Source organism: Etheostoma spectabile, chromosome 10, assembly GCF_008692095.1.
Source record: "Etheostoma spectabile isolate EspeVRDwgs_2016 chromosome 10, UIUC_Espe_1.0, whole genome shotgun sequence".
Lineage (NCBI taxonomy): Eukaryota > Metazoa > Chordata > Actinopteri > Perciformes > Percidae > Etheostoma > Etheostoma spectabile.
In genome coordinates this window covers 18,347,287-18,362,729 of record NC_045742.1, presented here as the reverse complement: position 1 = coordinate 18,362,729, position 15,443 = coordinate 18,347,287, and the positions used below count along the sequence as shown (strand labels likewise).

The following is a 15,443-nucleotide window of genomic DNA, read 5'->3' as shown; positions in this document are numbered from 1 at the left end:
AAATTACAGGGTACAAGGTCATAACGTTAACCATCTCTCATTACAGTAAAAGTGAGTGTGAGAGTTAATAAAAGTTAAAAGTTAGTGGTTTTTACCAATAGGATGCCGAGACTTGCGTGAAGTGTGTGTAAAGGTGATATTTCCTGTTACTGAAAGAATGTAAACAGGATTTTAATAACTCAGCTAATTTAAGCCTAAACGTGTATAGTTAACCATGAATAGTGTGTTATATTTATTTCCCTTTTGTGTCCAGAGACAAAGATTTCCTTTATCTTTTCACCTCTCCCCTGCCACTTTTTGTCTGTTTGCTTTTGAAAAGTCATGATAAATGTATATTTGTTGACACATACAATCTGTTGTCTTCATGCCGTCAGCCTTTAAGAATGAACTGAAGATATTTAGTATGTCTGTCTGCATATGGTGCTTCAGAGGGATTACTTTTAGTCAACAATGCTTTGCTTAACTTCACTTAAAAGTATGATGGGCTTATAAGACTTTCATGAAGCGCGGAGGATGTCTCGGTGATTGAATATGGGTTCATTTGTCAAGACTTCAAGTGTTCAATAGGAAGACCTGTTTGTCAGAAGCAACATATTGTGGAGATATAGACATTACAACAATTAAGTCCTGTAAAGGAAACTGCTGGTGTGACAAATAAATATAAAGAAGTTAATGATTTTTTCATAAAGTAATAATAATAATAATAATTGGACAAATAATTGTCCAATATATATTATTAAAATATGGAGGAGCAATATTTTTGCGGTTTAAACAGTGATGAGGCTATCCGCCAGACTTAATACCAGTCATGGTATGACTAAGGGCTTCAAATATCATCAATGTTATAGTTATCCAGAGTTAGACTTCTTGTAATAAGAACCCATTTTTAACATCACACCATTCGTGTTTTTTTGTTCTTGTGCAAAGCTCTCAGAACTCTGGATACACTAGAATTCTGTATAAAGGGCTTAGGGGACTTTACCTATTTTAGTTTAGTATTAGTTTCAAAAAGAAATATTGTGATTTGTATTCAATAACAATAAGGCTGTAGTTAATTTTCTTTGCAGAGTAAGGTTTTGCATGCAAAATTAGCTTTAAATGTAAGGCAGTGCTATAGTATGCTTAACACCACCTACACCAGCTACAACATTACACAACTGGCAACTAATGAAGAACTTATGTGGCTTGAAAACATCTGCTTAATTTAAGTTATATCAGTCTAATAAAGGATAACGATCAAAACAACTACAGGTAAAACGTTCACTTAGTTTATAGCAGTGCAATTTAGATAATTATTTGAACATTACATTCTGGATAAACAGAAAATGTTTTAAATTGTAACTAGAAGCTAATCAAGGATAAACGTCAACATAAAGCCCAGGAATGGTTGTTTGTGTTTTGAAGAAATTAATTCTGAGGCAACTGAATGAAAGAATAGAGGAGGACATTGGCAGAGCAACAAAACCACTTATTAGTATTGTGCTTTTCTCAAACTCAGTAAAATCTCAGTTTCTTGATGGACAACGTAACAAGACTTTTATTCCAAATGTACCTCAGAAAATCTGGCACCCCAAAATGTGGCCGACAGTGGCCAGCTAGTTCAAAAAAAGAAAAATTATTTTAGTTGAAACCACGAAAAGGAGGAAAAGCATTCAGACTTTCTTTAGTCTCAGCAATGGGATGAATAGGCTACTTCCCCACAAAGATTTCAGAGTGGTGCAATGTTGACAGATACTGTGGGAAATGTTCCAGAGGAAATGCAGATTGGACATTTTCCAATCAAAAATTGGGAAGTGAGGAGAAGAACTTAAACACAGCCCAGTGCGATACAACAAAGAAAAATCTAGTTTAAAAATATCTGGCACCATACTAATCTTATAATATATAAACAACTTTACATTCTGGAGTTGCAATTGTAAAGCTTCATTCAAAGCCACTGCAGTTTTTCAGTGATTTAATTTGCAACTTTTACATTGATTGTCTCATTTACACACAGAAAAAACAAATATATGAAATATTGATGTACTACTAACCACTCTACAACATTCTAGCGAAAATAAAGATAATTCTTGATTTACATAATGATATATACATTATTAGACATCCCACTCGTGTCTCATTCAGATGCAAGCCCATTTGAAATGTCACACAAATCTGCAGACTGCAGACTCTCACATAGCTTATTTGTTATTCTAAAATCTTCAAACAGTTGGCAGTGTACGCTGACTGCTACATATAGACCTCGGTAAAGCTTGCATCAAGATTAAAGATTAAATTGTGCCACCCAAAGACAAAAGAAAATAGCTTTCACATTGTCAGACATGAAACATTGTTCATCTGGTCCAAAATAGATCCACAGATTTCCCTGCTCGGTTCAGTTGTATTCCTGCTCCTAAATCACACGGAACACTGCTTAATTTATAAGATTGAAGTGGAACAATCACATGTTGCCACCAACTGGCAGATGTTTGAAGTGTGTCACAACAAATTCAGCCATATCCAAAGCACAGATCGATTTAGCATGTTAAAAACAAAAATACTTGCACTGTTTAGATGTTCGATTGAGGTGTTGCACAGAGAATAAAACCTAACCTGTTTAGAGCACGTACAGATGAGTAGCTCACATAGCTGCTGTTGTTGTTGTTGTTGTTGTTAATCTAGTGTTTGTGGCTTTTGGGTTGCTTCCTCTGAGAATGGCAATAAAATAATGAAAAGGAAGTGAACCTGCTGACAAAAGTGACTGAAACCTCTACAGAAAAAAAGAAGACATTTACCGTCATGGGGCAGTGTACAATATATAGTAAATAACACTCAACAGATTATCCTTTGGATAACTGATTATACCTCAAAGAGCTACACAGAAGGAGTGATAAACAGCCTGTGAGGGAGAAATGTTTAGGAAAAGGTACAGCTTTGGATGCTTGAGCAGTTTGTTGACGTGTTCCATCCATTTCTGTCTGCAATCGGTGTTAGACGTGGCAATTTCTAGTCCTAATCTGCAAGGAAGCAAGTCACATGCTTGTTGCAGCTGCTTGTCTGTCTGGCGAGACGGAACAACAGGCAAAAAATAGCTGTGAAGGCAACTCTCTGCGACTGTCTGGCAGTTTAGAACAAGCTGTGGTATACTCTGGCAATGAACTACAGCTGATCCCACTTTCCTGATGCTTGTTGATGAGTGATTGATTTACTGATTGTTTGGCGGTTAGGGCTTTCAACAAAACTGGTAGTTGTTGGTCTTCATCAGAGGCTGCTCCTCTTCCTCGTGGTCACAAGACCGGTCACAGGGGCCGTCGCAACACTTGGACTCGTCACACACTTCACCCTCTGTGACCTGCTGCTGCACATTCTGGTAGATTAGCTGTGGAGAGGCAGTGTTAAGATGGTGAGACTTGAGAAAAAAGACAAATCTTGGCTTCATTTTAATATTATGGTGTGATAAGAGAATGCATTCTTGCATTAAACAATATATGTATATAGTTCAAAGAAAGTGTGTATATCCCTTGGGAACAGCACCCACATTAGATTTAATCTGTTTTTTTCTCAGGGGTAATTAAAAATAAAAATGGAGGGATTCCAAATTATGGCCAAAGCGACACATTTTGGTTTCATGGATGGTTTTTGGCAAAGTCAAATTGTAGTCAGTGAACTCTGCGTCACACTTACTCACCAGTTCCTGCTCAGATTGGTCCCTGAGGAGTCTTTCTATCATCTGAGTGATCTTGCTAAATGTTGGACGCTCTGTAGGCTCCAGATTCCAGCACATCTTCATGATCATGTAGCTGAAACAGAAGTTAACCATACAAAACAGATTTTTTTTTTCATTTCCAATTGATGTTACACACCTTAAGAGGGTTTTTGTGTTCTTGATTTTCACTTCTCAAACTGTGTAGTGTAAAAATCTGGAAACTGTACAAAGCCAAATAAGACAAATGAGGAGAGGCTTAGAGGTGGTGACGCAGTTTGATAAGAGAGACTCGTTCATAAGAAGCCCTGACCCTCCAGTCTCATTTTGCTGCCGTGAAATAGCAGTTACTTGGCTTCCTAGCTTTGAGATCATGTGGCTAACAGGCAGAACTGAGGCCTTATACACAGCAGAACACCAGATGATTAGGCCCTGACTCAGATTCAGTTGCCTCTGTTTCCACAGTTATTCCGAGTAGTGTGACAGCCATGCCAAATTAGCACATACAGATGTTATTCCTCTGAGATACTGGGAAAAACACTCTTTTATTTTTTCATTTCTGGAATTTAGGCTTAATATGTTATGGGGTTAGATAACCCAAAGCAAGTAAATTAAAAACAGGGATAATGAAAGTACTTCATGAGGTTACCTCAAGTGTCAGTTAATTAAGATCTTAGATAGAGCGGAAGACTGGCAAAGAAATAAGGGGTCTTTGTTCCGTTGCAATGATAGTTGTGATGAGCAAGCACACTATTTCCAACATTGAAGTCAACTTGCGATCAACTATTTTTTATAAATCAGTCATTGTTAAAACGTATATCAAATCTACCACCGTTCCTGTCTGAGAAGCTGAGTGCTAACATTTTACCAGCTGAAGCAACTCAATTGTAAAAACCCAGCTGATAGTCACTTGATACTCCAACAAGACTCAACTGATAATCAGGTGACAGTCGTAACATTGGTAGTAACATTGTACATTGGTACAAGTAAAGTGTGAAAAAGGGGGAGGGGGAAGCAATGATCCATCTATGTGAACCAGACTTTATGTTTCCTCAAGGTTTGGGCTTACATCTCAGCTGGGGCAAAGTTTGGTTGGCACATCTGGTAGCCGCGCTTAACCATCTTGTAGAACCTAGAGTCCACAGCCACACTGGGGTAGGGGCTCTTGCCTAATGGGAATGAAGATACTGTAAGTTTAGCAAGCAAGTCATGAAATAAATATATGTGAATGTAGGGTACATGTATACAATATGCATGTATTCTTACCCAAAGAGAAAATCTCCCACAGGAGGATGCCATAGGACCAGACGTCACTCTGGACCGTGTACACACAGTCAAAGATGCTCTCAGGAGCCATCCACTTCACTGGCAGACGGGCCTTTACACACAATATAAAAAGCACAAGTGTTTTTTTTTTAATATAGTCTTTAAGTATATATACTGTATATGTACATAATACGAAGTAAACGTTAGCTCTATTCTACTAAAGGGCTTACGTTGCCCTTCACCACGTAGTTGGAGTCATTCATGATGTCACGTGCCAGGCCAAAGTCACAGATCTTGGCCACTCTGTGGTCAGTCAAGAGGACATTTCTAGCAGCCACGTCTCTGTGAATGCACTGAACACACACACACACGCACGCACGCACGCACGCACGCACGCACGCACGCACGCACGCACGCACGCACACACACACAGACATACACACACAATTTGTCTTGGTTGTAGTCTCACGCATCAAAACAAAAGGATCACTGAACAGATCATTTCAATGTAGCATAAATAATTTTGATCACATACATAGTCAAACTACAATGATGAGTAAATATGAAGAATATAATGGGTAATAACCCTGCTAGCCTGCTCACATTACATGATTTCACACTTTAATTTATAGAATTCTATGTAAAGAAATACTTTTTCATGCAAATTTGGTTGCTTTTTTCTGAAATCCAGTAGGGATTTTGTTTGTTGTGTGGGTAATTCCCACTCTCTAGTTACAACACAGCAGCTGCTGCTGTAAATTATCACAGTAAATTTTTTTTTTTGAGATGTGTGTTCACTGAGATCCTTTAGTGGTAAAATTACTCACGTTTTTGGCAGCCAGAAAGTCAAGGCCCTGAGCAACTTGAAAGGAAAACCTCAGCAAGTCGTCAATGTTTAGCGGCCAGTCACCAGCCTCCTCACACACACAGTCTGTGGCAAGAATAAGACAGGAATAATGTGAGTCACACCCAGGCTAAGGAAGTAAAGAGGCCGATGCTTCTCATTGGCATGCTTCTGCATACTGAATGCATTTGTTTTAATTATATCCGCCAATACACAGAATATATTTTTAACTCTTTTAACATTGCAAGACAGAGCATGGCCTTGGTGGAGGTCTGTGCTTTTTCGAGTGTCCTTCTAGCTTAAACACGATTTGGAAAAGAAAGCTTTTTACCTGGAGATGATTCCATATTCGCCACCTGGCTGGGTCTCATCTCCAAATAACTGCTTGAAGGTGTACTGGAGATCCCACTGTCACTGTTGGATGGAGAAGAAAGGAAGAAGACAAGAGAAGAAAGCCAGAGTGGGACATCAGATTAAATATTGTTTTTTTTACCACGAATCCGGCCTCATCAGACTGCACGTCTGGTGACATACCTTCGAATGAACTGTTTCTGACTACAGATGTTCTTGTAGTCATTAGAGTCCTCTACAACATTTGGAATGTTCATAACAAAGTTCTCAAATGTTTCTGCCTTCTGGCGAAGGAAGTTCAGGAGGTCACCGAGGCTGCAGTACTCCGTGATCACAAGCACCGGTCCTGATGAGGAGATAAACCATGTTATGACCCTCTCAAAAAGGAAAATGTGGTTGCGTGCAAATTACTTTTAGTAGGTGTGTTCTATGTTCACTGTTCTAATTTCATCCAGCATTACACAGAATGGATGGAAACGAATGGACAAGATGATTGTCTGACCTCCATAGGTGCAGGCTCCCAATAGATTGACAATGTTCTGGTGGTGTCCCAGGTGGCTCAGGATCTTCAGTTCAGACATCAGAGCTTCCCTCTCATCCGAATGGGCACTGGCTGCAGAAAAAACAACATCCTTCTATGTGGTCATGCACAACAAATCATTTAGGATTTCACTACATCCTCCGACTCGCTCATGTTAAAAAAAAAATCTCTCTGTTCAATCCAAGGTCTTAACAGCGGCTCACCTTTTAACATTTTCACAGCTACACGCACCACATTGTCTTCCTTTCCCAGACCATAGGCTGTTGCCTCAACAACTTTTCCAAAAGCTCCCGCACCCAGGATCTTCCCTGATTGGACAATAAACAACAATGAGAAGGCATTTTGAGTATAACTCAAACCAGGGCTGTTATTCACAGTCAAATTTCAGAATCTCTTTTGGATTCTATTATGTTCATATTCACTATTATGTTCCCTTTTTCACGAGCACTGAACAATTGTTTCAAAACTGTTTCAAAACGTGAGTGCATTTGAGTCAATTTAGGATAACACAAACACTATGTCACTTTGCACATACGTTGTATTATTTTTATCCTGTGTACATTTGTAGAAGCTTTATATGTGTACTGTCAGAGTTTTTCTTTCGCTCTGTATGTTGAGGCCATGTCTTAGACGATTTTCGGAGTCTGAATCTGAAGGGTGCAGACCTAGCTTCAGTTTGTCTCTCGGGAACTCCCACTTCTCATTGTAAGGCAGCTGAGTGGGGTCAATGAAGGTGTAGTTGTTTCCATCTCTTGCCTCAATAATCTGCCAGCGGATCTCATACCTGGGTTTCTGAGGATGAGAATAGGAGCAAATAGTAGAAATGACAACAACAAAAACAAAAACATTTCTAAACACTACAACTGCTGCACTGTAAACCCAGATTTATTTGTAATTAAACTTTTTAGTGGTCACTACTTATTCATTCATGTTTTGTTAAAAACAATATTGATTTCTAAACACATTAGTTGTTTGTAATAATCAGCTTGAGTATGCAGTGCACACATCGTATTAAGCAGAGAGAATGTTATGTCATGTTTATGTATGGGAGGGGCAGGGTCATTTGAACTGTTTGGCGCTAAAGCAACACAAAGGGTCATGGGAAAATAGAATGTCCTGAACTATTTCTGTCCTAGTTAAAGTCTGTTTTAATACTGTTCTGTTTCTGTTTTGGGTGTGCATTTATTGTATCTGGGATTTAGTTTTGAAAGGGGGGGGAGCATGTGTGCATGAGAGCATGTGTGTGTGTGGTGTGGGGGGGGGCAGTAAAAATTAAATTGGTCACACCCTGAAACCTAAGAAGTGAGATTTTCTTCATGATTGCCTGTCTCCCTATAGTCCTCCTTTCTGTTGTATTGGAGCAAATGTATTTAATGCATTTGCTTTTAAAACTAGATTGTTATGATAAAAAAACCCTTTTCACAATAGTAATTGATCTGCTTTCTTAAGCAAAGAATGTTATATATTTTTTAACCGCTTCTTCAACCGACTGTTGTTGGTTGGGGGTTGGGGGGGGGATTACTCAAACTTGCCTGAAACCTAGACACCCGTCTGATTACATTAGACTTGAGCAGTTGCACGGTTACGTTCGGCCTTGTTCAGTAGCCTGGTGCGCGGTCTCCAATCTATATTAATTACTTATATTAATACTGCTCTTCAACAACTCTTTGGGTCCAATCGTGCTGCTCCACATAGCCCATTTCCTGATTGATTCTACCACGTCTCCAGTGGAGGCGGTAATTAGGGAGAAAAAACAGGAGGGAGTCGGTTCATTGACGTATGCCACTCGATTCTCTCGGTTCAATGATGCGACTCGGGTTAATTAAACGGCTCTTCGGTCAGTTTGTCAACACTAATATTTCAACACAACTCCAGAAAAAAATAACTTACTTTTACCAATGATTTTTTTTTAGTGATGACTAGTAATGTAAACTTGGATTGTCTACTGCATCAACTTACCACTCTGTGGTAATACAAACTGACCTGTTAAGTTTCACCTTTTTAAATTTTAAACTGCTTAAGGCAACAGGTTTCCACACAAATTTCTATTAAAGCCAACTAATTCGGGAAAACAGTGTGTATGTGTTGGTGGTCAAGGATGTAAGTACACCTTACCTGCTTATATTTGTATAACAGAAAAACCAGTAGCAAAAGGAGGATGGCCAGAATGCCGGCTGCTCCAGTCAAGGTGGAAGTAAAAAGTTTGTCTGCAAAATCAGAGAAACATTAATATTAATTCATGATTTAACTCACACTCTAATATCCCTCTGAGGATTTTGCACACCGTTCACATTTGTATAGTTTTATGAAATGTTGAGTTGCACAGAAAAACACAATAGAATTATGCAGTTTTAAAACAACTACAAAGGGACAGAGGTGTACTGGTTTCAAAACTACTTAAAGTAAACAAGTAAAAGTAATGTAATGGGAAACACTGCCATTAAGGACAAAAGCTTAGGCCGCACCACAGGAGCCTATAGTGCACCAACTCCCCCTCAAAAAAAAAAAAAAACATTTTTCTAAAGGCCATAATGACTATATTGTCATGTTAAAATGTTAATGCTGAAAAAATTGGGATGCACCTTTTAGCTGCATTTAGGCCCATTGAAAATTAACATAATTTTAGTACAATGCAAATACATTAAAGAACCATTTATGTGTACTACTGAGCATTAAATGTGTTTCATTGAGCTTTTAAGTATTGTAATGGTGCAAAAACACAAACTTCAGAGGCATATTATGAACAGCCTTTATTGAAATGTAAATGTACATCCATGCTTAGCTGCAGGAATCTGTGAGGACAACGGATTAACTCCATCCGGATGGCGCGATTTATCTGGATAGGTTTTCGTTTTTTTTAACGATGACAAGCCAAAAGAAACATATAGAATGAAAACAGGCCGAACTGAAATAGAAGTAGCGAGGCTATTTTTAAAATATAAGGAGTAGAAAGTACTGATAATTGCGTGAAAATGTAAGGAATTCAAGAAAAAACTCTGCTGTAAAATAATCACTCCAGTAAAGTATAGATACCCAAAACTTCTACTTAGTAAGGTAACAAAGTATTTGCACTTTGTTACTTGACACCTCTGCAAAGGGATCTGCTGAAGATGACAACACCATTTCCCAAACATTGGATTTAGTTTGATCACCATATAACTGTACAACAGTAAATTGAGAGGTACACTTGTGATGACATTGTGAAAGACATGAGGATGATAATGATAAGGAAATGATCCGATACTCACCAGAAACGTCCATGGCAAAGGTGTCGCTGCTGACGCCTACAAGGTTGAAGGCCACACACTCGACTGTCATCCTCCGGCTGGATGGCCTCACGGTAAGGACGCTCTCCACCTCCACGGCCCCGTACTCCTCCCTCTGCACCTCCACTGTGGGTGCCTGGAGCGGGATCGCCAGCTGCATCCCTGTGGTGTTTTCATTGCAGCTGCCTCATTGCAAAACATACACAGTCAGACAAAGGCCCCACTGTTGGGTGAAAGAGTCAGCTAAATGACTTCAAGTTAAAGCACAACACAGCAAATGTAATGACCTTTCTTCTGACTACTGTTCCCTGAGCAGTGATACTTACGTAGGCCGTATGTCAAAACACTGGTACCAGATGATTCTGGGAGCAGGATAGCCAAATGAGGTACAAGTGAGTGTGGTTATGTTTTCCCATCTGACCACAGCAACAGGTTTCTCTGCCAGTGAGGAGAAAATGAATGTAAAGAAAGACCGACAGCAAGCATCAGATTGGAACGAAACAGGTGTTTTCCTTTTACCTAAGAGAACTTAGCCATGCAACAACGCTATGAATGTGTTTACTGATTTGATTTGCGTTTACTATGTCACTTACGATACATTTGAACTTGGAATGTGATAGATGCATTGGCCAATTCGCTCTTGGCATAGAAGGTGTATTGCCCCTGCTCCTGTGCATTCATTCTCTTCAACTGCAGAGTAGCATGATATCTAAAAAAAAAAACAAATAAGGAGAAAAAAAAGGATCTTTAAACTAAGAAAAAGAGGAATACGAAGTGACTAATTCTGCAAATTGACTTCAGACAGTTCCGATGTATCATCGCCAAATACGTCAAGAAGTTAAAAAGAGAACACCACTCTTCCCTCTAGCATGAGCTGAGGAATAATAATGACCTCTGAGTTTCCCTGTGAAATTCACCTGAAATGCACCGACAGCATTTTTCAAATCCAGAGTAGCTTCCCCCTATTAGAGTACTTTTGATTGTTTTTTATATATTTTATAGTCTTAAAGTCTTAAACATCTTGAAGCAATGAAATAGACATGGTGTTATACCTGTTGTTGTATCTGATGAGCTTGTGCTCCTGTGTGGATGTGTTGGGAGATGTTGGGGTGTGCCATCTGTGCTCTGTAATGTGGGGGTACGCTTCTATCAGCACGGTGAGCTCCAGATCTTCTCCCTCGTTCACCTCCACTGAAAGACCCTGGTGGGCCAGTTTAGGGGACAGCTGGGGCAGCAGCCTAATGTAGGCCTTGTCTGTTTAGAAGAATCAAATTGTTTACTGGTTGACAATGTTTCACAGTTTTCAATACGAGACTTGGCAGCGGGAGGGATCGTTTCTGTGGCTTACCCACAACCAGTAGGTATGTCGTCGAACTGTTCACCCCTGCTTCATTAGTGCCGGTGCAGGAAATGTTTCCTGTGTCTGCAAGGTCTGCCGCATGGATGGTCAGTATGCTTTGTATGTCCAGGCGATTTTCTCCACTGGAGCGTACCTTCTCCTCGATCGTTGGTTTCTTAAGACAAAAAGAGGAAATTGTTCAATTTAAGATTGCTGCAACAATCAAGAAAACTAGAAGGAATGCCTCATACTGACCGACTTGGTGGTGTATGTCCAGGTGACATTGTAGTTGAAGTTGGGGTTGTGTGTTGAGCAGCGAATCTTGAGTTCCTCTCCAACAATGCGCACATATTCATCATTCTCTAGGAGGACATATGGAGGGAAACGAAGCTCTAGAAAAAGAAAAAATCACAAATGAGTATCGGACTTGATGCATGTGTCACTTGAAAAACTATGACAGCTTTGGGTGATCATTCCTGACAACCAAAGAGGGCCTCACTCTCGATGACGTTGATGGAAAAGGCTTTGGAGGTCCTCTCCCCTCCGCTGACTTTGGCTGTGCAGACATAGTCAGCATTAAAGCGGGGGTGAAGCTTTTTGATAAGAATACCACGGTGCCGGTAAACTGTGTAGTTCATCCCTGGCGGCACGGAGGTGCCGTTGTCCATGCGCAGGCCCAGGTCGGTGGCTGCTGGGTCGGTTAGCAGGCAGGGCAGCAGATAGTCCTCACCTTCCTTCCGCACCACCCGCAGGGATGTGCTGCTGGTCCAGAACACACGGTTTGGATCTGGTAAATAAAAATAAGGAAAATAATGTGATTTATGCTGAGGGAATCTAATAAACAATCATGGAAAAGTATAACCAACCAAGCACTTACTACTTGAGAAAATTTTCCTACTGTTCCCTTCTCACCTTTTACGTACACATGCACTGAGGAGGTCAGTTGCTGTGACCCAGCGGTGTAAAAGCACGTGTATGTTCCAGTGAACTCTGCAGAGGGACGTTCCACTTTCAAGGTGCGGACGTTTCCGTTGCCCTTGGACACGAAACGTCGGTGTTTGGCTAGCCTTGTTTGCCAGTTTACAGGCCTGTCACCCTCACACCTCAGATCCAGAGGGGTCCCAGGTCTGACCACCACCTCAGAACTCTCCACCACCTTAGAGTTGAACTTGATCACTGGACGCCTCCATTCTGCTGAGAAGGAACAAAAATGTGAACGTGTTTGTTGACCTTTTGAGCAACAAAAACACAGTGGGAAAACAACTTAATCAGAACTATTTCTTGTTGAAGTGATTTTTGCTCTATTATTGTTTCCTTGTTGATTAAGTTTTATAAAAAAACTGAGAATCCTCGGAGCTGTCTCGCCTGTGCTATGATTCAGATCTATTTAAGAAACAATCTCTCAGATGCAGGAAACAGATTGAAGACTTGAATCCTAATAGCATCCCTCAATCCTTCTCACTTCTGCTTTTTACAGTGTCGCTATCTCAACACTGGAGACATAAAAACATGTAAACATGAAAAGCTTTATCTGTGACTGTTATAGTTTTACTTAGGCCATAATGTTTAACACCTAAAGCGACAGAAGACACACATTCAAGAATCTTAAGTATGGAAAAGGGAGTAATATTTCCCAGGCATATTTAAAGAGAGCACAAAAAGACCCAACCCCTCAGGGAGTGATATAGCTTTTAATGATGAAGCACAATGCTCTCTTTGATGACTTTGTAGTGTATTTGGAAGTTTTTGTTGAAACAAGATTTTCCTTTGGGTTAGAAAACATCGGAGAGACTGACATGTCTTTCCCGTTAACCTGACTCTTCCTCTCATTAAGTGTACAGTCTACACTTTTGCTGAAGGTTATAAAAGTGTCCATGCAGGTTTTGTGTTTTGAAGCTGGAAGCAGAACTGAGATTCCATGTTCAGCACTTTCTTCTATTCCCCACAACACCCAAGATAATGCAGAGAACAAGGAATAAAAATGCAGTTTGAAACCAAACGGCACATTAGTTTTGAACCTCTTGATCGTAGGTGTAAGTAGTTGCCTTATCTCAAAGTCCCTGATCAATCACCTGAAAACTATTCATTCAACCACAAAGGACTCCATTCACACCTAATACATAAATGTACCAGAAAGCTGATTCATAAACCGCGAGTGAACCAAACAACAGATGTGTGGTTGTGCTCAAAAAGACATGCAATAGCACCATTTGATGCTTGGGGGGGTGATATTCTATACATATATATATATATATATATATATATATATATATATATATATATATATATACTATACATGTGGTGTTCAATGAACCAAAAATGGAAAAAAAGAGAAAGAAAGCATTTGTTAGTCAGATCTCACTGTTTCTCAGCTCCTCTGCACTGACCACGGATTATTTCATGAAATGTTTGATGAAGTCATCATGGCGTAATACACAAGAAGTCATGTTTGAGTATGTATTTATGGGGGATTTTATAGTAATTTGTCATTTATGGGGTATATAAATATGTCTTTTAAAGAATATATCTGATTGCAATTGGATTTAATTCAAAACATTGATTTAATCCCAACTTTTTTACATACTCTCTCTCTAAACTTTGTCATTTGCGCTGTTTTATTTCAGTTTGTTTAAATCCAGTGTTGCACTACATGTTATTTAACTGTAGTGTAACTACATTTTGCAGTAGCTTGCTGGTAGTTCATTCATATTTTCATAGTGATACAAGTTGCCGTTTCTAGTTTACTGCTGAAACTACGATTTTATGCCATAAAAGGAAAGGATTTTTTAAATTATTTTATTTTACTATACCTCCTCTACTGTAATTGAGCTCCCTTTGACAAGCCCTGCAACCTTTTTCTTTCATCCTGACTGCTGTGAAGACATGACGGCAATGCATTCATCAGGCAGCCACTTTATTTGAGGACAGGTTTAGGTCTCAGGGGTTTTACCTGTGAAACATATTTGGTTATATTTTTTAAAGTTTTAAATATGTAAAGCTAAACTTGAATATATTAGGTGTCCATTTGTGAAACGTATTGTTTATACTATTTATTAACAAATGTTCAGCGAAGTTGCTGCATGCTATTTTAGAAGTTACCTGCCTAACTGAGTAATTCTGCTTGTTGCAATCCCCAACTTTAGTTTCTGGAAGGCAGGTGTCTGACTGAGGGAAAAACCAAAGCTGACATTCTTTGCAATTTTCCATGAATAGTGGTGTTGATTCTTTTGGTGAGTACTTTTTGCAATAAACTCAATTGAGTGGCATTTATTTGCTGGCATGTGACTTTTTTGTGGTATATAATTTTGTATCACATGTACGTTGTCAATTTTAGCATTTAATAAAGTAGTTTGAACTACTGAGTCTAAGTAACTTCAGTTACCCTAGAGATTTCTCCCTAGGGTATTTGTTGTACAGTAGTTCAACTTATTTCAGTCTGAAGGAATTAGCAGCTTGCAAAGCTTTTAAAGTAGCGCTCCTGACACAGCTGTCAAAAAAAACAGAAGAAAAGACACTAACTGGCAACAGCTGTAGATTTAGCAGGCAGTGTTTGTAGGCCCTTACCTGAAGCAGAGGCCACAATCCCCAGCAGCAGAGCGAGGTAGAGCTGCATCCTGGATCAACTCCAAACCTGCAGTTTGAATCTTGAAGTTTGTGTGCTACGAACAGTCTTTTTTTGATCTGTGGTGTTGGAGAGAGAAATGAGAAAACCACCCTTGGAGTTTTGCCATCACTCGTCCCCCTCATCAACTTCTCTTTTCTAATGGTCAAGGCAGCTTAGCCTGCAAACGTGTCTATGCAGAACACAAATACATTTACAGTAAAATCACAACAAAAAAAACTTAACTAAAATACTTTGAGGACACTTTTTGTGACTACAATTAGAGACGCTTTACCTCAAAACACAGCTAATGTGTTATGCCTTACGGAAGCATCACTCGTTTATTTCAACAGTGCTCACCTTCGGTTCCCTGGGTGTAATGTGTCCAGCATCCAGAGACACACAAGAGTACCCTTCTTCCCCCTTCTGCTTGTTTACAGTCTCTTCACCACTGAAGTCACACAGCAAACATACAATCTTTCAGACAGCAAGTGGCGGTGGGTGGAGGGAACTGTGTGTGTGTGTGTGTGTGTGTGTGGGGGGGGGGGGGGGG

The 15,443-nt window shown here is 39.6% G+C and overlaps 2 protein-coding genes across 3 annotated transcripts in view; both read right to left on the bottom strand.

Annotated features, from left to right (window-relative positions):
• Positions 1 to 15,443, bottom strand: part of pdgfrb (platelet-derived growth factor receptor, beta polypeptide) — a 41,342-nt gene that overhangs the window by 177 nt on the left and 25,722 nt on the right. The window lies entirely within an intron of this gene.
• csf1ra (colony stimulating factor 1 receptor, a) lies at positions 1,247 to 15,427 on the bottom strand. 2 transcript variants are annotated; one of them, XM_032528118.1, is made up of 22 exons: positions 15,251 to 15,427; positions 14,854 to 14,970; positions 12,202 to 12,483; positions 11,789 to 12,076; positions 11,545 to 11,681; positions 11,299 to 11,464; positions 11,003 to 11,204; positions 10,544 to 10,659; positions 10,277 to 10,388; positions 9,933 to 10,132; positions 8,800 to 8,891; positions 7,350 to 7,476; positions 6,888 to 6,992; positions 6,646 to 6,756; positions 6,327 to 6,489; positions 6,124 to 6,206; positions 5,776 to 5,879; positions 5,179 to 5,301; positions 4,949 to 5,060; positions 4,752 to 4,851; positions 3,668 to 3,779; positions 1,247 to 3,358 (listed from the first exon to the last, which is right to left on the bottom strand). In XM_032528118.1, the coding sequence occupies exons 2-22, from the start codon at positions 14,900 to 14,902 to the stop codon at positions 3,212 to 3,214; spliced, it is 2,931 nt and encodes a 976-aa protein (XP_032384009.1). In that variant the 5' UTR covers positions 14,903 to 14,970; positions 15,251 to 15,427; the 3' UTR covers positions 1,247 to 3,211. The 2 variants fall into 2 exon arrangements, with proteins under 2 accessions (XP_032384009.1, XP_032384011.1); XM_032528120.1 differs by having other exon boundaries at positions 12,202 to 12,480.